General features: G+C 46.1%; 1 protein-coding gene and 1 long non-coding RNA gene across 2 annotated transcripts in view; both read left to right on the plus strand.

The window, feature by feature from the left end:
• LOC135288501 (uncharacterized) overlaps nt 1-25833 on the plus strand; it is a 447298-nt gene that overhangs the window by 294269 nt on the left and 127196 nt on the right. The gene's annotated exons all lie outside the window — the stretch shown is intronic.
• Nucleotides 5330-13987, plus strand: LOC135288487 (TOG array regulator of axonemal microtubules protein 2-like). The gene is made up of 7 exons (XM_064401874.1): nt 5330-5468; nt 6445-6548; nt 7917-8121; nt 9295-9511; nt 10595-10681; nt 12842-13291; nt 13746-13987. The coding sequence occupies exons 1-6, from the start codon at nt 5367-5369 to the stop codon at nt 13075-13077; spliced, it is 951 nt and encodes a 316-aa protein (XP_064257944.1). The 5' UTR covers nt 5330-5366; the 3' UTR covers nt 13078-13291; nt 13746-13987.

Here is a 25833-nt window from a genome sequence, read left to right on the forward strand (position 1 = left end):
CTCCAGCTGCAGCAGCTCCGTGCTGTTTCCTCGCTTTGCCTGTTGTTCCATGGAGCTGCAAAGGAAACCTTGAGGGGATGGCAGAAGTTTTGAGTGTAGAGATTTGGGTGCCTTGGGCCACTGGCCCAGTGGGACTGAGTAAGATTCCTCTCTGCCCCCACTGCTGACAGCAATGGCAGGTGACAGCGTCTCCCTGTGACCTCCTGCATGGGAGTCCTAGAAGCAGCTCCAGGGAGTTCCTCCAGGGACTTGTGCTGTCCAGTCCCTCAGCCTGTCATTACTCCTGAAGGGCTGATGGCAGAAGAGAAGGAAAAAGATATGAAATCCTCTAGGAATCTTGCACTTTTGGAATTCAACTTTTTCCTTCTCACTGCTTCATATGGGCCTGAGATGTTTTGTCAATACTCACCATGTGTCCCAAAATTATACACAGGCAGAAGGAGGCCCAGAGGTGATAACCCTACAAATGTTAGGTGATATTGGTTTCCTTTTTAATGTCTTTTTGATCACTCCCTGGTAGATGTTTCATTCACACAGGGGTAAGGACTCCATTCACACTGGGATGAGCATGAAAAATCTGCCACAATGCATCTCCTTGTGCAGTCACCTTTGTTTTGTCCTTTCTCTTCTGCTTTCTCTTCCCCATTTCTCATGGGTGCCCTGTGAGGTGCAGAGAGCTTCTGCAGGTGTAGGGGGTCCAGATGATGCTCAGGGGTGCCAGTGGGATCAGTGGCCAGCCCTGTGCTGCAGCCCTGATGCCTCACATTCCTTCCTGTAGCTGAGGCCCTGCACAAAGTGCTGAGAGACAGAGTTGTTTGCACCTTTTAAATAACACGTTGCTGTTGTGGGGGTTGTTTTAGGTAGGGGGTTTTGGGAAAAGCCAGAGTTTCAACAGTTCTTGCTCAGGGGTGGAATCTTCTGGGACATCCTGCTGCTTTTTGGGGGAATATGTGAGGTGGAGTGGAGGGGGTGACAGAGAGAGGCCTAGATGGCAGAGGGGAAACTCAGCTCCAGAGTGCCAGTGCAGACTCTCAGTGCTGAACTGCCTGCTGGGGCTGACAAAAAAGGAAAATGCCCCAATAACAGCTCGGTGGGACTGTGTCTCAGGGACAGGCACAGGGAGGTGACAAGAAACAGCAGCTTGGTCTGGTCTACAGCTTCTAGGAAGCAGTGCCAGGGGGGCATCATGTGCCAGAGATTTCAGAAAGGCTGTCTGCTTAAATGGCCACTCTGAAACCCCTCTATTCACCTCTTGGATTTGTGTAGGCTTTTGACAGCCACATCATCCTGTGGCAACCTTTTCCACAACTAAATTAAGTACTCCTTGAAAAGCACCTCCCATTGTTTGACTGAGCTGCCAGCCTGATAATCTCAGAGGGTGCTGCCTTGGTGGAGAGAAAAAATCAATCTTCTGCCTTTCAGGGAGATGAAGGAGAAGGGACTCTACAACATCAAACACCTGGCTGGGTCCCATTCAGAGGTCCTGCTGTGTAGACTTCATGACGTTTGCTTGGCAGTTACCAGCGAGGTGAGAACATTGTTCTCAATTGTCCCACATACTTCATACATGGTGTGTAGAGTAGGTATCTGCTTGTTCGTCTCCATGTGTGCTCAGGGTCTGCCTTCATTTCTGCTTTTAGACCTTCTATTTCTAATGTCTGTCAGCTATCTGTACGATCTGTGGGTACATGTAGCTGTATTTACTGGTAAGTTGGGTATCTGACACGTGTCTTTGAGTGTGGTGCCTTTATAATGCAATGTGCAAATGCAGAAACTGAGACACTAATGAGGTTATTTGCCAGAGTCCCAGTCTCTGCCCAAGCTGTAATTCAACACTGCAAATTGGTCTCTGGGTCTGAGCCTGTGTTTTCTGTTTCCTGGCTGAGTGCTTCAGCTGCTGGTGTTGTTTTTTGAACAGGAGCACCTGACTCTTCTATCTTTATGATTTGTGCTTTTATGATTTGAAAGCAGCCCTTGCTTCAGTTTTCTAGTCAAAGGGCTTAAAATCAAAGCTGTGAACATTTTAGAAGAGTTAAGTAGAACACTTGAATGAAATATTTTTTTTTAGGCCTGCAGTAAGCAGGTGTGAGACCAGAAATTGGTGCCAGAGTAAAAGCCTTTCTGTGCTTGTGCTCTCCTGCTCTTACTGTACTTTGATGTTCCTTTGGACACAGTGGGATGTGTTGTCATTTTCTGGGACTTCTGTTGCAGGCAACTGGTTTTCTTTTCAAGGTGATTCTTATGTTTCCCCTCATGATTTGTCCAGGTGGCCAACCTCCGTTCCAAGGTGTCCTACTCTGCAATTGTCACTCTGGGAGAGCTCTTTGTGACCTTGGAGAAGAACATGGACTCTGAGGTGGATGAGGTTGCTCGGGTCCTTCTGCAGATGGTGTCCAACTCCCCAGAATTTGTTCAGAAAGCAGCCAGTCAGACCCTGGGGATCATGGTGGAGAATGTGACTCCTGCACGAGCAATGACTGCTCTCATGGACATGGGAGTCAAGTAGGTTGTTCTTCTTTTAGTGATATTCTTCACCTTCTAGTGTGTGGGAGGGAGAAGGGATGAGACAGAGAATGGGAATGGTGGGAGGGAAGGGTCCTGTATGCTGCATCTTCTGTGAACTCAGTGACTTCATTCTCCAATCAACGTCATTTCTCTCTTCTTGTCACCTGTTTCTGCCCTCCTGCAGCCTATTAGTTCTCAGAATCCCAGAACTTTAGAATATGGGGAGTTGGAAGGGGCTCATCAGGACCATTGAGTCCAGCTCCTGGCCTTGCACAGAACAGCCCAAGGGTCACACCAAGTGCCTGAGATTGTTGTCCAAATGTTTCTTCAACTCTGTCAGGCTTGGTGCTGTGACCACTGCCCTGGGGAGCCTGTTCCAGTGCCCAACCACCCTCTGGGTGAAAAACCTTTTTCCTGATACCCAAATGAAAGCTCCTCTGACTCAGCTTCCTGCTGCTTCCTGGAGTTCTCCCAGGCTGTCAGATTTTCCTAGCTGTGGTGACTGGTGGGGAAGTGAAAGTGCCTGCAAAGCCTGAGGATAGAGCCTTGTGCTTTTGTGGCAAGAGGGACAATTGCAATTGCAGCTGTGAGTGGTGTTTGGTATTTCACAGCACTAACCACAGGGGCCCTGGGAAAACCATGTCTCCTCATGATGCCATTAGCTTGAGAAAGGAGGAGGGTACTTGCTGGGGTGTGGAGCACATGGGGGACAATCTGCTGGGTGTGGCACAGCCTGCACAGCAGATGCAGCTCCTGCCAAAAGGAGTTTTGTATGACTGTCCTGGCCATAGAACTCTACTTTCTATTCAAACTCATGTTTCATGTTAGCCTTGGGATGATGAATCACTTTAAAGGCACCTTCACAGCCTGACTGCCATGGAACAGTTGAAGCACATGCTGCCTTAAATGTTGGTGCTGGGCCTGATAGTTCCCAAGAGACACTCTCTAGAACAGGACAGCCTGGTTAAACTGCCTGTCCCTCCTTTCCTCAGCTTTGGAATAGGGTAAAACATTCAGATGTATCCATTGCCAAGCCTCTCAGAAGAAACAGGCTGCATTGCTGGATATTCTGCAACTTCATGGCCCACAACATGTTTTCCCTGCATTTGTTTCTTCCCAGAGGTCTGCAGATTTGGGGATCATGGGTGGAAAGAGCCTCAATCCTGCTGCAGCTCTGTGTACTGGCTGCCCTCTGATGGGTCAGCATGAGTTGTCTTTATTTTCTAAATCATTCATATGTAATCTATTTCCTTAATCTTTCTCAGAGTAAATACTGTGAAAGGAGCTGAGTATCAGAGAGTGCAGGGAGACTGAATTCCTCCCTCTGCCTTGCAGGCAGTCCTTCTGTACAATGCTAGCTTTGTGTTTACCTGAGTTCAGAACCTTCTAGCGGTGTCTAAAGTTGCAGGGAGAAGCCAGGCCTCCTTCCCCCAGCAAGGACAGGGAGCAGGCTCTGGCCAAGGCCTGTGCTGCTGCTGCTCCTTCTCCCTGTGCCCCAGGGTTTGCTCTCTCCTTCCCAGGAGCCGCCACGCCCAGGTGCGGAAGTGTGGGGCCGAGCTCCTCCTGTCCCTGATGGAGAGAATTGGAGTCACAAAGCTGGCAGGCACAGCCAGGGCTGAGAGGCTGGCACATGTGGCAGGGAAGCTTGCTCAGGACTGTCACCAGGACACAAGGTAATGATCTTCATTTCACCTCCTAAAACAGGAAAAGCCTTTTGTGCCTGGCTATAAAGGTAAAACCCCACAAGAGTGGAAACTAATGGAAATATGAAGTTCCCTCACTGTGTGAATAAGGCTCATAGAAGCCTGGAATATGCTGAGTTGGAAGGGACCCATCAGGGTCATCGAGTCCATCTCCCGGCCATGTGCAGTGACCCCAAGAGTCACTGCATGTGCTTGAGTGCATTGTCCAACAAAGGCTTCTGGAGCTCTGTCAGCCTTGGTGCTGTGACCATTGCTCTGGCTTGCCTGGGCAAATGACTGTACTGGGTAACCTGAGGTTGGCCAGCAGAAATGAGCATTGCCAACTTCCTATGGCTTGAAGGATTCTTTACTGAGATCAAAAGAGCTCAGATGAGCCAGTCCAACAGTTTTCTTTGGCCTTGGGTGCACAACACAAAGCCAAAGTGTTGGCTAATATTTATCACTGAAGGATCCCAAACATCCATTTCTCCTTAACTTCAGACTTTCTTAGAAATATTTCAGGGGTCTTTAGCCAACATATTCAGTCTTTCTGAACTTGGTCTGCAGATTTCTAGAATGCTGTTTTCTGTGGCTCAATGACCTCCAAATTTCTTCTTGAAGAAAGCTGTGATTTCCTAGTGGCAAAATCAACCCAAACCACCAAAGTCCCCTTACTCTGATGATGAAATTCCCATTAATAGCTGCCAAGAACATCAGAGCAACTAACTGCCCCTGTGCATACATAAAGTATAGAATAATCAATAGGATGCATGAGGTGTTTTGTCCTGGCTTCCCTGCCAGTTAAAGAAAGGCAAATTATTGTGCAATGGCAGCAAGACATTGCTAATAGGCTCTGACAACAAAGCAGATGTGTTTTGCTTGTTGTCTGGGATCCTTTGATCCCAGAGGAGCACACCCACATTTTCAGAGTGAAATGGTATTTTTCTGTTGCCCACATTCTCCTCTTGCCTCCTGTGTTCATCTGACAGCACTGTGCAGTATCAACTGGAGGTAAATCTCCCTCTTTGCTGAGTAGGTAATGCCTTCTTGTGCAAGGATTGCACATGATGAATTTAAGGTATAAGCCTCTTCTGTTCACACTCTTCCTTTGTTTGTTCACTTTTCTTTCCTTTCCTCCCTCCCTCCCTCCCTTCCTTCCTTAGGCATTATGGACAGGAGATGGTGAAGATGTTGCTCAATCATCAAAAATTTAAAATGCTTTTGGAACGATCTCTTTCCACCAGTGACCTGGAAGATATTCTGACAAGAATGAAGAAGAAAGTAAGTGCTTGGCAGGAGAAATGGCTCCTTTGTGCAAGTATTGCCACTGCTAATGTGAGATCAAACATCCCCAATCTGTCTTGATCTCATTCCTCTACTACTGAATCATTTTTCTCCTGGGAATGAGCTGTTAATCCTCAGCCTGTTCATCTGCAGACCACAAAGAAATTGATGTTATTAGGGAAAAAGTGGGGTTTGAATATTTTCAATATCATTCACAAAGAAGAAAGGGAAAGAGAGCAAATGGGTTTACATTTAAGTGTAAGGCCCCACCATGCTCTCCCTCCTCTGCCCAGTAAAGCAATTAAGTGAGAATAGTGCTTCTGAAGAGAACAGAGTCTTTGCAAAAGATACTGGAAGTAGTAGTACTAAAAATTTCCAAATTTACAAAAGATGGCCAAGTCAATCCTAGTTACTACAATTACAGTCTTTTGGGAATACTGCCCTGCTGTCAAGCTCTGTGGAACTGGAAAAATCTTGGTGAATTCAGCAGCATCCAGTGGAAACCCCTTTGTTTTTCTTTTTTTTTTTGTGGGGGGGGGGGGGGTGGGGATTTTATTTTTTTTATCGACATTACAGAAGGGAGCATGCCTTTGTTCAGGCACAGGGAGAGTGAGTGTTGAACCAAATCCTTCCAACACAATGGGCCAATCCCCAGAGAGTCCATTTTTTTCTGTTGCTTCTGTTGTTTACGAACACTCGTTGCCTGCCAGTTTGCATTATTCCCATTTATGCTGAAGACTAATGAATTTGGGATTTTAGACTGCTGCTCAGTCTAGTAGCACCCATAGCCTGCCTTGGGCTATTGAAAACAAAGAGTTGGCATCACTGAATCCCTGGGCTGTTTCCATCTGTAAGTTAGGAAATGTTTCCCTAAGCCTTGGTAGCAGTGATCCTGGTTCTAACTTGTGTTTTAAGCAGGGAATTTCCTATTTTATACTCTAAAGATTGATGGGGTTTCTCTATGTGTTTGTAGGGGATGGAAAACCAGAAGGCTGAACGCCCATCTGTCAAGGAGCTGGTGAAGAAGAGGAACGATGGCTCCAAGAAGCCCCAGGCCACATTGTCTTCTAGCAAACGGTACTGAGCACTTTATTCAGATGTGACAAAGCACATGACAAGCTTTACATGTCTCTTCCTCAGGAAAATCTTTCTGGCAGAGATGGCCAGTGACACAGATTGTTCTCTTTCCCTACAAATGCTCTATGATAAAAAAAGTCTACTTCTGCATTACACTGAACACAACTTCTTTGGAGGGGTTTTCACAATTGAGAGACAAAAAGACCCCATTGGTTGCAGCTCAGATGATCCAGTGCAGTGGCAAGGGCAGTGGTATGGAGGCTATGACAGGGCCAAGTTTCTGCTGCCTGACTTGGGACAAGGAAATTCAACCAGGGCTTTTTTTTCATCTGAGTGGAGTCTTTTCCTGATGGGTGTTTTGATGAGAAGTCTCAGTCTAGAAGCAGGATGCCATTCCACAAAGATGCAGTTCTCATGCATGTGGTTTGGCCTGGCTGAATCATGGTTTTCTTGCCCTGAAACAGGATCAAGTTTGAGTAGTAAGTAGCAATGCAATTCCTGATCAACTTCAAACAACAGGTGTCTCAATGTGTACTTTTTGTCTTGATATTCCTGTCCTTCATATGATTTGCTTGATGGACAGCATGTATGGTTTATTTCATCCTGTGCTGCAATCAGCATTTAAGACAGGAATTTGGTCCTTGCTGTCTCTTCATGGCAGTTGCAGAGCTACTTGTACCTGTTCTCCTCTGATCACAGAGGGGATTTATTTAGCTCTGTCACGCTCAGCAGTGGCAGGAAAGTCACCACATGCCTCAGTAGCATAGCTAGCATCTTTCCATGCTCATGGAAGAGACAGGTTGATCCAGGAGAATTGTTCCCAGTGGGGTTGTTAAGCTGTGGATCTAGTCTCTAGGGAAGCAAATGAAATGTGAGCATAGTTCTGGGGTGTCTGGCTTCTGTTTTTATCTCTGTGACTGATTTTCCGAATCCTTCACATATGGCCCTGTTCATCTGTTCAGATGCATCTGAGCTATTTTTGCAGATTGTCATGCCTGGTTGTAGAGACACTTCTCCAGAGTGATGAGTTTCCTTATTATGAGACACAAACATCCCATATGAGGAGCCACTTAAACTTGGAAGTAGTGTATCTCTTTCTCCACAAAGCAATGTGACCTGTGTGCCTTGGCAGCCATCTGAAGATAGATCAGATGCATCTCATCCTTGCTTTTCCTGAGTGAGCACTGGCAAGAATGTTCCTTGCAGATTGTCTCCCAAAATGATTGTCATTAGGTCCACATTGTTTTTCAGAGCCTCATGACTTTCCAGCTTGAAATCACATCATTAGAAAAGCTACTGAAGATGTTTTTCTCACAATTTACTGAAGGTATTATCACCAACAGGTCCTCATTTGGTTTTATTTTCCAGAGTGAAATCTACCTCTGATGGATGCCTCCTACACCGTGCACAAGCCCAGGTCACGTTACCTCCGGTTGAGGAAGAAACAGAGCTGCTCCAGAAGCTTTACAATCTCCTGGAGGCCAAGGGGTTTCAGACGCGCATGGAAGGAGTGTCACTCCTCCAAGACTTGTGCAAAACTAGCCCCCAGCTCATCTCCACTAACATTGTCCAAGTATGTAGGGTATCTTCATTGCTCCTTTCCTTTAGCTCCTTTCCTAAGCCTGTAGCAGTAAAGTTAATTCAGTGTGTCTTGGCACTCCATCCTGGCTGTTTGGGACATGCTGGTCCCTCTTACCCAGGCAAATTTAATTCAGGTCCAGGCTTCAGGACAAGTTATTTCAGTCCAGCTGTATTTGTCTGGCAGGTGCCTATTGATGCTGTTCATCGATGATGACAGAATTTTCTGCTGGTGTGACTGCTGCTCTCTCCTACTCCCTGTTGGGTTAAGTGAAGGCAATCCAGCCACTGAAAGCATGGCAATTATTCTCTAGACCAAAAATGGGTTTACCTAGGGAAGAGAAGATCAGACTGGGTTGGTTTAAACCCAGGGTTTTTTTTAAGAATACTTCCATATACTCCATCTAGTCTTGCACAGGCACAACTCTGGCTCTCATTTCCATCCTTGTTCCTATTCCTCTTGGTAAAGACAGTTCTCACCCTTCTTGAGGGGTCTTTTTTTCTCTTTGGAAAAGGAGGAAAACAGCTAAGGACTCATCTCTGCCATCTCCTCCCAGTAGCTGCTATTCCCCTTTCTCCAAGAAAAGGTGCCTGATGATGTGTCTGTCAAGGGACTGAACCTGCTCTAATGAGGGCTGTACAGCTCATTAAATTCCAGAAGTCTACCTGTTACTTAGAGAAATGATCTGCATCCTGGAAGAGTTGATCAGAGTCCTGCACTTCTCCAGATACTGCCGCTGAGACAAACAAAAGAAAACTTAGATCTCCTCCTGCCATAGTTTTGGCAAAATCCTAATTGCCCTCAGTACTTGAGGCAACTGTGTAGAAAATCGGGCATTGTAAACATCTGCTTCCATACTTCTAAAGCAAAGGTAGTCTTTAGCATGAATAAATGGAATGGATTTAATGATTTCTAGATGGAGAGAAATACCATAGGAACTATTCTGTCCCCAACCAAACCTCTTAAAAACAGAAGAAAATCTTTCTAACAGCATGAGGTTGCACCACCATTCCAGTGAGTGGCCCACAGGAAAAGAGTGAAATTGTGCAAGCAAGTGCTGACCTGACAGAAAGGATCACTCTCATCTTTTACATTGCTGACTGCTACATCCACTCTTCAAACAAGGACATGTGAATTCAGCTTTCTTGTTGTTTGTTCTCTTCACAGATTTTTGATTATTTTGTCCTGAGAATATCTGACAGCCACAAGAAAGTGAAGCAGAAGGCGCTGGACGTGCTGGCTGAAATCACAGGCGTCCTGAAAGATGCCTTGAACCCGGTGATCATTGGTTTGGTGGAAGGAATAATGAAGAACCTGAACTCCAAGGATCCCAGGGTTCGTGCTGCAGCTGTGAAAGCATTGGAAGAATCCATTGCTCATTTAGGTAAGGCTGAGCCCTGGCATGGACTCTCCTCACCTGTGTCTCTGTCTCTCTGACACAAGAGAGTGCTGAGTGCCTTGGTAGCTGCTGTTGTCTGTGGAAGACTCCAGCTGGCATCCCCCAGAAGCTGTGCAGGTGCAGTCCTTATGCACCAGTCCCCCAACAGGCTTGAACGTGATCAGCATTTCCCAAAAGTCCCAGGAGCCCTTGGCTCTGTGCTGCCTGTCTGAAGAGCAAGTCCCAGACTACAGCTTTGCTACAGTTCAGAGGCAAAGGGGGTTTGGAGTTTGCTTGGGCCCCGTTTGACTTCCCAAATGAATAGCTTTGCTCTTGGCATGAAGGGAGACTGACCCATCAGAGCTCCTGCAGAGCAGCCACCGGGAATGCTCTACATGATAGGCATTAGCTGCCTATTTTCCCCTTTTCTTCTTTGTCTTCTATTTTCAAAGGGGAACTTAGGATTCCCCAAGTTCATTTCTTTATAACAAATAGGTATAAACCCAGCTGTCAATGATGCCCTGTTCCACATGTTGTTTTGCATGGGGCAAGATGTCTACAGCAGTTAACTACATAGGCAAAGGCTGCTCTCAATTCCTTTGCCACACAGATTTATGTCAGCTCTGAAAATGCCACACTGGGGAAATATGCCTGAAAATAGGAGTGTTGAAGAGGCAGGTGTTCAAGGGGAGTTGCCACTTTCTCCTCCTCAGCTGCTCTGTGAACTCAGGAACTGCCTGACTTGGTGCCTTTCTGTGTCCCAAGTATGGGGTTCTTCCTTTTTGCTCTGGGATGCAAAACCATTTCACTACTTACATGTGACTGAACTCTTGATGTCCCTGATGGGAAATGTTTTAACATAGCTCCTGATACAGCAGACAACTTTGCATTTACAAATGTGAAAGGAGAACTTTTCTTTTGCAATTTAAATCCCTGCCAAGCAGGCTGGAAGGAAAGAAGACAGGATTCAAGAATCAGTAGAAATGTACTTTATTTTATAGAATGGGGTTGCCCCTGCCCTTTCCCTCTGCACTGTCCCTTGTCCTATGGCCTCAGAAAAGTGAGCAGAAACATGTGTTTCACTTGTAGATAAAGTGTCACTACTGAAGGAGTTCAGCTACCAGTGGAATCAACTGAGTGGCCAAGCTCTGCTGGATGTCACGGAGTGTATCACAGGTATGGCTTCCCCTTCTAGGCCAAGAGGTCTTCTCAGGGAGTATTTACAGGCAATGCTTGTGAACAGACAGCAGAGTAGCTCCTCCAAACCAGGAGGTGCTGAGCTTGTCCCTCCAGCCCAGTGCCCAAGGCAGGTGTATTTGGCAGGTTTCCCTGGCTGCTGCAGAGCTGTGCAGCATCTGAGATGGGGGCAGAGCTCGGCCTCGGGGCTGAGCTCCCACTGGGGCATCTCAGAACCCAGCTCCAGGAAAGGGAGGGACTCAAAATACCCCAGCTGGCTCCTCTCTTGGAAGCTCAGGGACATCTGTCATCTTTTCGGGAAAATGGTGGCAAATGCTGTTTCAGGGGATCAGTTTGTTTTGTCCTCACAGAACTCTTGTTTTTCTCTTGGAAAGCTTTGAGGCTGAACTGTGCAGAGCCTGGGGTCACAGCTTAGGTCAAAACTCAACAGACATATTAGAGGCAGGGATTTAGTGCAAGGCAGCCTTTGGGGGCAGAGGGGCAGAAGCAGAGTGCTGAGGCTCCCTGCCTGTGCTGTCAAAGTGGCACTGGACTGAGCATTTCAGGGTGTGCAAACAGTGTCTGCCTGTGTCAGCACTGTCCCAAATGTTACAAATGCAGCTGATAATTGATTCCTCAGAGGGGCTTGCTATGTCAGCAATAGCCAAAGAATGGGAAAATTATAATCCCAATATATACTAGAGCAGACGATTGATAGTCTTGCTTTATCTGGGGCTAAAGCCACTGCTAATTAGGCCAACATCTTTGAATGCAAGGTTTAATACACTTTGTGTCTCCATTAGGAATCTCAAAAGGGCATGTTCAGTGATTGGGAATGTCAAAGGCCTTTTAAAGAGCTTTGAAAAAAGTAGATCTCCAGCAACAGGGAATTTAGTTTTACAGATCTTTTGATCTCTTTTTCAAATAAAGGAATGAAACATAAATTAGGACTACTTTAGAAAAAGTAGATGTTCTCTCTGAGATTTAATAGGAAGAGACAGCTGTTCCTTACCTTCAATAGTCACCAATATCTTTAATTGTATTTAAACTCAAGTGAATTCCCATGTTAAAATGGGTACCATAACCCTTTTCCTGCTTAGCACAATTGGGGTTTGGGTACTTTCAGGAGCTGTTATAATATTGATGACTGCCAGTGGATTAAAAGCTTAGAGAAAATGAAGTCTCTTCCACCACAGAATAATAAATGGCTACTAGATAACATTTTGCCTGATCAGAAAATAAGAATGGTCTCCAGAGCTTTTCAGGATTTGATCTTTCAGCCAAATCTGCCATGCAAGGAGCCTGTTGGTAGTAAATTTTTGTCTGTGATATAGTTTGGTTCAGAAAATGAGCAGAGAGCAGATTTCAGAGACAATATGAGAAAACACTCGTGTTTTGGATGAATTTCAGTCCCCTGTGTAGCATTTTGTTCTTTCTATGCCCCTACGTCAGTGGACATTATAAGAAAAAATGCCATTAACATTGGGAGGGGAAATGGCATTAAAATGTGGAGATGCTCAAATGCCACAGCAATGGGGTCTGGATAATTCTCTAAGGCACCCTGAGGTTTGAAACAGCTGCTTGTTGGAAGCCCCAGAAGCATTCTGCCAAAGACACCAGCTAGTCACTGATGTTTCCAATCCAACTGCCAAGCAGCAGCCGTCTCTGGTGGGCTGGAGTTTTGAGGTGTGTTCTAATACTGCCCTTTGCTGTGTGCCATTGAGCAAAGGGAAGAGCCAGATTAAACGTTTGGCACTTGACATCAAAGTCATGAAAATGGAATCATCCCTTTTATTAGAAATCTCTCAATTTTCTGTCCATGGTGCATTTCCGAATCTTCAGTGTGGGTTTAGACAACTTCTTAATGGAAATAAAAAGCAACTGGACATTTCATTCATTGCTCATGCAGAAAGATAATGTGAAATAATTTAGTAAAGGGACAAAGTCTGCCACAGGGACAAGGCTGTGGTTGGATAAATTAATCCTGAGGGGTTGGTGGTTCTGTTTCCAGGATGATCAGCTGCTTTGCCCATTTCTGGATCATGGGGCTCTGTGCTATTTTGCTGATCTTAGCCAGAAGGCTTCCAATTAGCAAATGCAGAGGTAGATCCCTGTTTGCATTAGGCTGGTGGTTGAGAAGCTGTGTCTCTCTCCCGGCAGTGCTTGTGGAGTGGGTTTATGCCAGGAGCCCTGAAGTGGTCCAGCACGACGCCCTGCCCGTGCTCTGGTCCTTCCTGGAGAACAAGGCGCTGCCGGTGCGAAGCGCCAATGTCCGCGCTGTGGCCACCAAGCTTGCCTCTGCCCTCCACAAGGTGATGGGCACCAAGCTGAAGAGATGTGCTGCCAGCCAGCCTCCACATGTGCGGGAAAACCTCTCCAAAATGTTGGGCTGGTGAAGGCATGATGTTCTCCAGAGAGATGACAACGTGCTGAGTTGGACACCTCCAGATCTGCCTTGTTAGCTGTGCCAAAAGAGACCAAATGCTAAGGAATGGTGTGCACCTGCCCCCTCTCTCTCCATCGCCCTTCCTAGTCATGGCATGGGGGGCCTGAAGCAACTCCAGACTGAGGAAAAGGTGAAGGCTGATCATGACTCAGCCTCACACAGAGGTGAGGGGGAGCTGGGCCAGTCTCTGGTGGGAGGAAGGGTCTTGTGGCAGCCCAGAGAGCCTGTGCACATTGCCAGGGAACAGCTGTGCCCTGCATGTGCCCCTGCAATGAGCTGTGCTGCTGCCAGTGCCTGTGGAGCTGGAGGGCTGCTCAGCTGTGGGGCAGGCAGAGGAGCAGGAGGGTGCATGTGCAGCTGAGCCATTGCTGGAGAGCACAGGGCTCTGGGCTCCCTGCTGTCCCAGGGCAGCCCAGAGGCCAGGGTGCTCCTGTGGCATTCCTGTGGAAGTGGGCCAGGGTTTTCCCTTGTCCTGCCTCAAGTGCCTGCCAGCAGGAGCATGTTTCCCTGTGCAGCTCTTTAGAAGTTTGCAGGATGTCTGTCCCATGAAATATGGAGCTTTAGCTGCTTTAGGTTTGCATTGTGGCCCCTGTTAAAATTTGTGTCTCCATTTTGCAGATCTGACTGGTTACAGTCTTACTGAGAAGGTTCCTCTGGACAATTCCCATGGTGCCTTACCCACAAAGTCCTTGCCTGCTGTACAGAAGAGCTCTCTTTTCTCCAAGTTCAGGAAGAAGCTGCTGCCTGTATGAATATTGTTTGAAGAACAGGATTTATATGTTAGGTTTTGTAGTAGATGTACATATGTTCTGATCCTTAGATGTAGTTTTGAATAAATGTGTTTTGATTGTACCTTTAAATCTTGATTACATATTTTAATTGTATATATTTTATACTGATGATGAAAAAAAAGTAAATAAATAAATTAAATTTAAATAAACCAGGAGAAGAATGTGAGACCAGGTCCTGCTAGCCTAGAGATGGTGGGAGTGCAGCTCACTCAATGTGCCAGTGTCTCACCACATCCTTTCCTCCTCACTGGGCCTCTCCTCTTCCTCTTTGGCCATGTTTTCTTTGTGTCATTTGTGCTGCTCTTTGTTACTTGGCATTATGACAGGGCCACCTGTTGACTTATTTGGGGGACAATGGATCCAAAAGATCCTGTATAGTCAAAAGCTTTCTACATAGGTGTGTTCTGTGCTCAGAAAAGGCCGGAGAAAAGAAACAAAGAGAAGTGTGCCCAAACCCCAAAGCTTTGCTCCTTTGCAGTCTCACACAGATCTGGCTCACGGGTGTCTTCAATCACAATTTCATAGGTAAGAAGAATTCGTGTCTTTCACTGGGAAAAGATGCACTGATTTGGAAAAACCGTCTGTATGTATATTTACCCAGGACAGCAGCCCAGCTGTGTTGTTTGCACCTTGTTTGCAGAAGGATGAGTGCACTGGGAGGCCAATAACAAGTGACAAAGGTTCCTCAAATCTGTACTGCAGCCTGGGTGCCATTCAGCCCGAGCTAGGGGACAATTTGTTCATCATGGAACAGTGCTTGCCACTGAAATGAATTCCTGCACAGCTGGAAGAAGCAATTCTGGATGCAGCTCCAGCTGTGGGTGGGCTGCATGATCATTGACAATGCTGCCTTTCCAGAAATTATTCTGCAGTTTCCTTTTATAGGCATTTGAAGCTTTTGAACTTCACATTTCACTTTGCTTTGCCTTAGGGAAAAACACTTCTAGGCCCAGTGCAAAATGTAACCTTTTGCCAGCAAAGTTCTCATGGTTGCCAGCTTCTGATGTTACAGAAGAAACGGCATGGGATCGTGTTAATTAGGTCTTCTGAAAGAAAAATTCTATGTCACCTGGCTGCATGTGTTTGCTTAGCTATGGGTCTAGTCCTGGCCTAGTAAAGCCAGGGCAGGGTGGCATGTTGCAGGGAAAACTAGCCCGTGAGCTTGTGGGGTTGCCATCACCAGCAGAGTGAATGTGGCCTTTGGGGATTTCTATGGAGACAAAATTAGGGACCTACTCAATGCCACAATATTCTCTTAGATCTTTCTATAATGTTCTAGAAAAGGCTGTGAAACTTCACATCTCCTTGCACAGCCACTGTTTGAATTGGGGCATTTTTGTCCCTCCTCAAAGTCATTGCTCTTGCACACCAGAAACATGAACATCCACCAACAGGAATGATGCACGGTCCTCCTGCTGCTGCTTCAGAGCACTGGCAAGTGCAGACCTGGGTATGACCACCATGAACACTCAATTAGCATTTCATGCTCCTTCAAGCTATCCAGATCTCAGGGCTTTTTGTTTCAAAGCAGCCACTGTACTGTCTCTAGGGAAGAACAGGAAATGGGAAGCAGCAACTGCCAGCCTTGCAAGGGTGTAGGGGAAAACCGCAAGTGTCTGCATCAAAAGATGAATGGGAAGAGTGTAATTGCCAAAGCAAAAGCCTCATTAGGATAGCAGGATCAGGTCTTTACTGCATGCTTGCATGAAGATCATTTGGTACCTCCTTTTTGCATCTCATGCAGAAAAGGAGCTCTTAATAATACCATAGTACTTAAAAGCGCATTGGGATGTAGCTCTGTAGTGGTTCTCAATGAAGCAGACTGCCTGCTTTGTCACTGCCAGCCCTGGTGAGCCTGCGAGGGATCCTAGTGTATCCCATGCCTCCTTTGCCTCCAAGCAAAGCTTGCGTTTCTTTATTAGTGTGGAGTAAATAGAAGAGTAATAAAATGGACAATTAAACTGACCACTTTGGAGGATATGGTCATGCTTTCACATGTCAGTTCTGTACCTCATGCTCCCAAGGCTTGTTACTCATCATGAAATATTGCAATAAAAAACCACAGCTTTTATGTTACATCTTAATAAAATTGCATAAGATCATCAAGAATTCTGCTGGCAGGAACAAAACAAGAGCCTTCCAACACTCACTTGCAGCAGTCCTGGATTTCTGAAGCCCATTGTGAAAAGCTGCTGTAGACTGAGTGTTTGGAGTTGGTTTGGGCCTTTATGAAAGATATGTGGAACAGAGTGCAGGGCTCTCCTAGCAGAAAACTGTTTGTCCAAGCCCAGGGACATGGTGCTGGCAGAAGTGGAGCAGCCCTGCTCCCAGCCCAAGAGTCTGTGAGCTGAGCCACGCCAGGGAGAAAAGGCACTGAGGAGCTCCAGCCCAGCTGCTTCACCTGCTGTGACTGTTCCATGGAGCTCTGCCACTGGCAAAAAGTCGATGCCAGACGAGCCAGCGAGCTTTCATCAGCTGCTAGAACTACTCCATGACAGCTCCTGTTCTTCCTAAGAGAGATCCCGGCTCCACCTTGTAACACGTGTCATAGGGGGATCTGTTTATTAATAAACTGTTGGGGTTTTTTTCCACTTTCATCTATTAGTAATAATTTCCTATTGCAGGAAAGGGATTGTTGGAACAGTTTAGAGGAGATGAACTTATTGCACAGTTTCCTGTTTTAAGTTGTCTCAAACTCTGTGAGACAGATGGCTTCACATAGGAGCATCCCCAAGGCTGCTGAGGGAAAGGCACAGAGGAAGACAAACTGAGTATTTCTGAGGGAAATTCCTTGACACCAAACCACCCGAGTTGTCAAACAGTGGACCTGCCATTTTGAGACAGGGGGAAACCATTCAGTGTGTTTGGTCCAGGCTGGGTTATGCTCAAGGCAAAGGAGTGTCAGTGCACTTGATTCCTTCTCTCCTCATTGTGGCCAGCACGCACAGGAGCCCAGAGCTCCTCCAGAAACCATCACAGCACTCAGTGAGAGAAAACTTGTGCCCAGTTCTCACCTAGAGCTGTGGTGCCCAGCATTCCACCGCACTGGAATGAGGAACTGTTCCAGCTCTTTTAGAAGGAGCTAAGGAGGTTTGGCCTTCAGATCAGCTCCTTCCTAGCTCTTGATTTGCTGCCCTGGGTAAGCTGCTGCTTGTGGCAGCACTTGTTTCACAGCTGACAGCCCTGCTCTGATGGCGAGCAGCCATTGCAGGAGCTTTTGCTGGTGACATTGAACATTTCAGATCTTCCTGAGGAAAGCTCAGGACAGAACTTGTCAAAGGAGCATTGCCTGGCCGATGCTTTTAAAATTATATCTTTCCTCCACTGGCATTCATGTCCAGGGGCCTGTGACCCCAAGTGGGCTGCTGCCTCCTAAAATCCCAAATGCCACAGGATGTCTCCCAGACCCAAGCTGCCAGCACCTCCAACTCGGGCTGCCCTGGCAGCGCCAAGTGCCTCTTGCAAAGTGACACCATGAAACTGGGGTGGTGAGTTTTGTTTCCAATGGAAAATGGCCTGCGTTCAGCCAAGGGGCCTGTGGCCCCAACTAGTCTGCTGCCTCCTGAAATCCCAGACAGCGCAGGATATCTCCCAGAGGCAACCTGGTACCACCTAAAGCTCAGGCTGCCCTGGCAGCGGGAAGCACCTCCTGGAAAGGACATCAGGAAACTGGCCTGGTCAGTTTTGTTGCCCATGAAAAACGGCTGGCGTTCGTGTCCAGGGACCTGCATCCAGCCCAGGGGCCTGTGGCCCCCCATGGCCTGCCACCTCCTAAAATTCCAAATTGAGTGGCATGGGGACTGTGCTGCAACAACTCCCCTGGGCCCTGGAGTCTCAGACCTCAGGCAGGCACCGATGACCAACAGGGAAAGGCAGGCAACAGGATGCTTCTTGCTTTAGCAAAAGCCTCAATCCTTTATTGTGCCAGCGACCAAGACAAGAAACAAGGGGGTAGTCATGGGTTTTATATGACAGGCTAGGGGTGGCATTTAGGGTCAGGGTCCAATAGCAGAAGGAGCAGGGGACTGCAAATGGGTGGATCAAGGAGGACAACCAATGGAAAAAACCAAGGTGAGGACATTGCAGTAGAATTTAAACCAATGGGTGTACAGGAAAGGAAGAACATTCTGGAGCCATTCCTTGTTTGACAAGATGGAGTGGAATGCCTTTTTCCGGACTTCCAGGGACATGCCCCACAGGGTGGAGGGGTGGAATCTTCTTTAAATCACATCCCTCAACCGATGCTGTCTGTCTGGGTAGAATCCCTGCCACCTGGGGCGGGGGCACTACACAACTCCCCCTTTTTTATTTCTTTTAGAAACAGGAGAACAATCTTTAAGTTATGGCCCCAGAATACTCTTCAACTTAAATTCCTTCATACTTACGGGGTAACTTCTAGAGGCATTAGGACAACTCATAAAGGGATTCCCGGGGACATAAGAATGAACAGTAAAACATTATTAACAAGACAATGACAATTATAGAACTGATAATTTTAGCTAAACTTCAGACAATAAACAATCTTAATGGAAAGATTAAACATGAAAGGGGTACACACAAGAAATTAATTTTGACATATGTAAAGATTGAAAGGTATAGGTAAGAAAATAAGTTTAACGTAATAATCAAAGTAACACTTAAGGAAAGTATTTTCTTTAATTTCTTTGTTCTCAACTTAATGCCGTTAATCATAGTAAACTAGTCCTTTTTTCTCACTCTCACTGTCTCTCTTTTCTTTTTCCTTTTTTTCCTCTTTCTCTTCCCTTTAACAGTCTTTCAAGTATTCTATACTATCACTCCTTGTCTTACAATCAGACAGCTTACACACACCTTATTTTCACTTGCTTTTCACTCTCATTAAAACTTCTCTTACTTTTCTACTAATGAGAATTGTAATTTAACTCATCAGGTGCGAAAGTAAAACACGCCATTTATAAAAACACAAAATAAAACTCATCATTTGTAAAAAACCTTTTCAACCAGTGAAAAATCAAACATCAAATTAGACACTGTTATGGTTTGAGGCTGGCACAGTGCCAGTGCTTCTATGAAAATACACTTTCTTGAGTGGCTTCTGTGCAATGTGATCAGGAACAGAGCAAAACAGGTTTCAATTTAGGAATAAAGGAGACAAACTTTATTAACTTCCAGCATTTAAAAAGGAACAGACACAAAACTAAGAATGAAAACTTTCCCAATACATTCCTCCTCCCCCCCGTCACTTTCCTTCATGGCATGAAATGACACCACAGATTTTTACATTATCATCATCTCTCAGATAATCAACTTTTGAGTCTATCATCACCTTTCAAATAATCAACTCTCAAGTCTATCAGGGAGAGAGGAGTCTCCCCTTGCATCATAGGCTTCCCCCGGAAACACAATTGGAACTTCTTGTGTTTCCGTGTCACTCGTGGCACTGCTCGGAGAACATCTGCTCTCATGACTTCTTCCCTCCATGTCCAGTGCTCTCACCACTGCACAGGGACCAGAACTGCCTTTAGGGTTCTTCTTTTAAGGATGCCCCGCCTAGTTCTAACAAAAGCAGCAGTCTCTTAACTTCGGGACACCAGTCCTTCCCAAATTTCACCCCCTGGGGCCGAGGGGCCTCATAAACAGAGATCTTCTTCTCTGAAGACAGAGGGCATCTCACACCCTCCTCAGCTGTCTCTGTTCTTGCCACTGCTTCACTGTACTCTCTTTGGCTTCAAGGCACTGCCTCCCGCTAAGTGCAGTTTCTGTGTCACAGGAAAAACATAGGTCTGTCCATGGCCATATAAGAAAGAGTCCAGCTCAAAGCTACTCTATTATCTCTTCCCACTTAGGATTCTTCTCACCTCTTGTAACATTTCTCACTTGTACTCACTTTCATCACACTTGCCCACTGCTTCATCTCTCTCTCCTCATTCAGATGCAGGAGGATCAGTGTTTGTAAGGTTCTTATTCTAGAAAGGGGTTAAAATTTTTGCCTCTGTCTGCCCAGAACTCCCAGGGCTGCTGGGCACTTTTTTTGTGCCACATCCCTTACTTCTCCTTCTGGCCAGCTGTGCTGTCACTCTGTGATATTGAATTTTAAGGCAGCACAGGCACTGGCTTTCTCTCTCTCCTGGGGAGTAAGGGGTGGCTCAATGCTTTTCATTGCTGTTCCACTTTTCCATCTCACAAGGCCTTCACCTCCCCTCCTTTGCCTGAAGCTCCGGCCTACTTCACCCAGCCGCAAGGCTTCGCCTCCCCCACCCAGCCCTGGCTGGGTAGGGAAGGTCTGACTTGCTTCACGGACTGGGACCAAGAAAGTTCTCTTAGGAGTTCTCTGCTCTTTTCACCCCTGGTGTTCTCAAAGGCACTCCATACCTTCAGTGGCCAAGCTAAGTGCCAATATTCAAATCTAAGCACTGATTGCTTTAATCACAGCTTCCCAAAAAAACTCATTTCCTTCTTACCCTATGACAGACACATACTTTTACAATATGATATTGTCTTTCTGCGGGGTTCCTTGCAGAAAGGACAATAGACAGGGTATAAAGAGTGCATTCTGGAAACTCGATTTTTCCAATTAATTAAAATAGAGGCATTTAAAGATTTAACATGAATAATGGGAGTTAGGATTGTTTCTGTCATATTAAATTCTTGTAACTTTAGTTGAGAACTATTTACATTTTTGTATATATTAAAATTAAAAGAGATAATAACAGTCTGTAAAAACTAAATCAACATTAACCAGCAAAATAATAGTACTGGTATTGAATAGCTTACATCACTTCAATTAATACTATTAAATCAAGTTACTCCTTTTTAATGAAGACTGGGGAGCTGTAAAAGGTTAATCAAACAAACACATCTTCAAGGTGATCTAGAACTTGGTTAAACTTAAAATTATCTAAATACAACTGAAAATATATTTACCAGGAAGGAGGAATAAAAGGGGAAGTGTTATGATTTCTATAGAAAACTTGTACGGTTACATTAATTTGCTGTCTGGAGCAGGCTTGGTGATGATTTCTCCTCTGCTGGCGGCACTTGGGAGCTCTAGGTGTCAAACTTTGTTGAATGCAGTTTGCCACAGCATGCTGGAGATGCCTGCCACTGCAATCCATGGCGGTGGTCACTGGCGCAGGCACAAATTCATTGAATATGAAGTTTCTTTGGGGAGTCCAGATGGCAATGGCTGCATTTAAAGGAGGCTCTCGACACTGGAACACATGTCCCAAACTGTCTGATGGATCAGCCTGGCTTTAGAGGGGCTGTATGGTGCTGGTGGAGGCAATGAAGGGGGAGACCCTCTCAGGAGAGGGAGTAGAAGCCCTGATGTTGTATGTTGGGTAACTGTAGCAAGTTGTCTGGGGGTCCAGTAGGGGGGTTATGGGCGCCACCATTTTGGCAGAGTAAAAAAAAGAATGGTTTCCGGAGCGGGGTCTCTGGTTCCATCTTCCCTAGAAGAGACGTGCCCTATGATGGAACGGTCAGAGCCTCCAGAGGTGGTGCCTTCGGGAGAAGAGGCAGAGCCAGAGGCGAGATCAGAGCCAGGAAGAGAAGGTGAAGAGCTGGAAAACAGTTTCAAGGTGGTGTGACCATTACCATCTTGAAAAGGAGGGTCTGGGATGGCATGGCCAACACTACTCCAGATCAGGGACTGGGGAGGGTATGGGAAAATCAGAGAGGGGCAGAATAAGGGGAGCTTCACAGAAGCTAGAAGGGGTTTTATGGGAGACGTGACCAAAGGCAGGAGGCCTCCATGTGCTGCATGATGGTGTAAGGTCTCTTGGATGGCAGAGGATATGGGCAGCAATTCAGGTGCCATAGTGAGTGTTCTTCACACAGACTAGGTCCCAAAAGTTGATGGTAAATATGGAGTCTTGCAGATGCACCAGGAAAAGTGTTGTAAAGCCACCAAACAATTCTTTTCAGATCCCATTTAGAAAACTCTGTCCCTTAAGAATCTAAAAATAAATTAAAATGTTTATAAATGACCTGTTCTTCCTTTGTAATTATTGTTCCCATCTTTATCTTTGTCCCTGTAAACTTTCCCCCACGCAACACTAGGACTGGGGGTTCCTGCAATCTTGGCCTGAAAGCTCTTGGGGATGAGACCTGGGTCTTCTTTATAAAATTGTCCTAGCTTGACAGCACTTTTAAAAAAAAGACTTATGGGGCTGTTGGTCTTGACCCGCTCTCTGCTGCCTCTGATGCTCAGCTCTTCTCCTTTCTTACCAAGGGGAGCGTGTCTGGTACCCTGGCAACCAATGATCATCAGGGCCTCAGGGCCCTTAGCATTGCTGCCTCACGCTGGGCACCACTTGTTCTGGCAGGTGGCTGTCTAGAGTACCTTCCCAAAGAAGTGTCTTGGAAAAGACTCCTCAGGAGCACAAGGCACGACTGCGCTCATGCAGGGTGATTTCTGCTCTTCTGAGATCCAGGCGACGCAGAAAGAGAGATGGGGTCTTTGTGTGGGGTTCCAAGGAGAGCCTTCATTGAGCTTCTTCTTCAGGAAAGTCTGGGGACTAGGAGCCACTCAGGCAGGGAAAGCACAGCTTTATATAGGGTTCTTGAGGGGCGGGACAGTACACCAGGGCCAATGGGATGAGGGCACAGGGGTGGAGAGAGTGGGAAGGGCCAATGGGATACATTGAATCTGCATATCACAGCAAGGCATGCTGGAAGAAGCCTTTCTTCTCACCTTGACAAGAGTGGTTATTGCTTGAGGGGTTTTCCATCCAGGGGACAGTTGTAGACTTTTACCTGTTGGCCCACTGGCCTTCACAACTCCACTACCTTTATTCATTAAAAAGGCTTCTCCCATGGCTTTTTTACAACAGCGTAAAAACCATGAAAATGTAAGCAAAACAAAAAAAAATTACAATTAAAATCCACAAAATGTTTTTAACTACATGTCCTGAGTTGACTATATAATGCTTTTATCCCCAATCATCTTGTTCTGTTTATACCAAATAATAAGTTTTACACCTTTAAGACTCTCCCAGACAGTGAAGAGGGGAGGGAAGAAGCGCGCAGTTTGTTTTCAGACTGCTCTCACTCCTCCACATTCCTGCTCCTGAACTGTGTTTTCTGCAGATGTACAAACAACCGGACAGAACTCCTTTTTCCTTTTTTTTTTTTTTTTTTTTTTTTTTTTACTTTTAGTTAGTTTTAGCTAGCTGAGGCAAAGAAGTTCCCTAGACTGTATTTTTTTTTTTTCCTTTTTTCTTAGACCGGTTCAAGCCTGCTCTAGACTGAACACCCAGAAGAGCACCGGCAGCTCCACCTGTGGCCCCCTGGCCAGGCCTGGGCTGCGGCGTTTCCAGCACCAGAGAGACTGATCAGAGACTGAGTGAGCCGAGCTGCAACCCGGGGAAGGGACTGTTCTGAGTTTGCTTTTTTTTTTGGAGCAGTGAGAAGTTTTATTGTTTAATATTGTTTGGGTTCCATTGTTTAATAAACAGGTTTCTTTCCACTTTTTCTCCAAAGAAATATTTTCTCCCGAACCAGTTAGAAAAAAGAAAGGCAATTGAATCTGCTTTTGTAGAGAAGCCCCTTTAAGAGTTATCTCCCAAACTTGCCCTAAACCAGGACAAATACAGGTAGTGGCGCCCAATGTAGGGCTTGAGAAAGTAGAAAAACCCCTTTATTGATCGCAGGTTGGTTATGCTTGCTGTGTAGTAAGTTAAAGTACCCAGTAGCCATGTTGTTTGAATTTGTAATGTCTCTTGGGGAGGCCTTTATGTGGCTCTGGTCTCTAGACCTTTTTGAGGTTTCAATACCTTTCTGGTCACTAAAATTATTGTCCCTATCATGTAGTTTTTGCAGTAAAAAGACACGGATTAGATTAGCTATTGCGCTGGCCTTGGTGATAATGATTTATAGGGCGTTTACAAAGATACTGGCGTCTGTTTACGATATGTGTGGTTTATGGTTTCTTTGTCCTACCCTGCATCCCAGTTCTAACAGTATGTTTTGAGAATTTATTAGTAATTACACCCAGCTAGTTAGAGGAGGAGCGGGGAATGAGGCTTTCCAGCCTTTCCTTTCCTTCTTCTCCTTTGAATCTGTTACGTCACTTTTGGAGAATGTTCAGTTTCCCCTGAATGTTAAAGACACCATCTTTCTGGTATTTAATCTGGTAAGCTTCCTCTATATGGTCTTCAGCTTCTCTAGAATGAGGGCTGAGATGTCTAGAAGGGCTGATGAGACCCCTGACCCAGAAGTAGACCCACATGTGGAGAATCCTGAGTGGGGTGGAGAATGGGAAAATATGGGCCAAATCCTGAAAGAATTCTCTGACCCTATAGTCTGGGACTTTCCCCATGAACAAATTCAGAACCCAGCTACGGTGAAGAAATATCTGAAAGAGAAATATCATAATGACCCTAAGGAGAAAAAGATCATTGCAGTGAGCTAAGCCCTAGCATATGCTTATCACACACTGCTAGATACTCTAGGGCAGCAGACAGAAGAAAGAGGGCAGAGAGATACATCAAGAGCTATCGTAGTCACTCAGGCTGCAGCCAAAACCCCAGGCTCAAAGCCAGCAGCTAAACCACATAGTGAGCCTAAGCCAGCAGTTAAACCAGACAATAAGCCTCAAGCAATGGCTGTTGCTACTAGCACTAGAAGAGGGAAGTGCACAGACAAGACCGATCGACCAATGGATGATGATGATGATGATGATGCAGGAGAAGGACCCTCAACATTTCCTGACATAAAATCAGGAGTCAAAGCAACTGGCACAAGATCAGAAGCCAATATTGAGTCCTTCTCCCTGAAGGACCTGCGTGGCCTAAGGAAGGATTACACCCGACCATCTGATGAATCCATAATTAGCTGGTTAGTCCGTCTTTGGGATGCTGCAAGCGAGGCTACAATTCTGGACGGCACAGAAGCGAGGCATTTGGGATCCCTGTCACATGATCCTGTCATCGACCAAGGCATGATGAGGGGGGCTAAACCTCACAGCCTCTGGGTACGGGTCTTGGACAGTGTAGCGCAAAGATACCTGTGTGCCTATGATCTCTACATGCAGCAAACACAGTGGAAGACCACAGAACAAGGGATTCAATGCCTGAGAGAAATGGCAGTGGCTGAGATTATCTTCTCAGATGACATAACAACTAGGAATCCAGACTTGGTACCATGCACATCTGTGATGTGGCGAAAACTGGTACGACTTGGGCCACATGAATATGCTTCTGCTCTAGCTATCATGAAGTGGGATGACAGGGATGAGACCGTGCTTAACATGGCAAAGAAGCTCCGAGCTTATGCAGATGCTGTACACGGCCCAACACATGCCAGAATCGCAGCAGTGGAAACACGTCTGCAGAGATTAGAGGATAAGATAGAGGAGAATCATAAGAAGCTCAGAGAGGAGATTAAAGAAGACCTTCTCCAAATCTCGGCAGTACAGATCAGAGGTTCTGGTACCCAACGCAGACGTTCCCCAGATAGAGAGAGAAAGTACACCCCACCAGCTGAGCTGTGGTTCTTCCTGCGCGATTGTGGAGAAAACATGAAGCTGTGGGATGGAAAATCCACCGCTGCTCTGGCCCGAAGGGTGCGTGAATTGAAGGAAGACAGGGCTCAGAGAGGAAGTTCCACCACAAGGAAAGCAGCTCCAGTTGTCCGTAGCCGAACTGCCAGGTATGATGATGATGATGACATGTCTAATCCCCTTGAAGGAACCTCTAAGACATATGCCCAAGGAAAGAAGGATAACCAGGCTTAGAGGGGCCCTGCCTCTAGCCAGGTAGAGGCTAGGGAAAATCGTGTTTTCTGGACGGTGTGGATTCGTTGGCCTGGCACATCGGAACCACAAGAGTATAAAGCTTTAGTCCACACTAGTGCACAGTGTACCTTAATTCCATCAAGACACGTGGGGACAGAATCCGTTTCTATCGCTGGTGTGACAGGGGGATCACAAGACT

Source organism: Passer domesticus, chromosome 33 (assembly GCF_036417665.1).
Source record: "Passer domesticus isolate bPasDom1 chromosome 33, bPasDom1.hap1, whole genome shotgun sequence".
Taxonomy (NCBI): Eukaryota; Metazoa; Chordata; class Aves; order Passeriformes; family Passeridae; genus Passer; species Passer domesticus.

Bases quoted from the DNA above. Each gene is read 5' to 3' on its own strand.
- LOC135288487 (XM_064401874.1), top strand. From the start codon at position 5,367: ATGGTGAAGATGTTGCTCAATCATCAAAAATTTAAAATGCTTTTGGAA. The intron at 6,549-7,916 runs GTACTGAGCACT...TTTATTTTCCAG, and splicing joins ACATTGTCTTCTAGCAAACG to AGTGAAATCTACCTCTGATG. The intron at 9,512-10,594 runs GTAAGGCTGAGC...TTTCACTTGTAG, and splicing joins AGAATCCATTGCTCATTTAG to ATAAAGTGTCACTACTGAAG.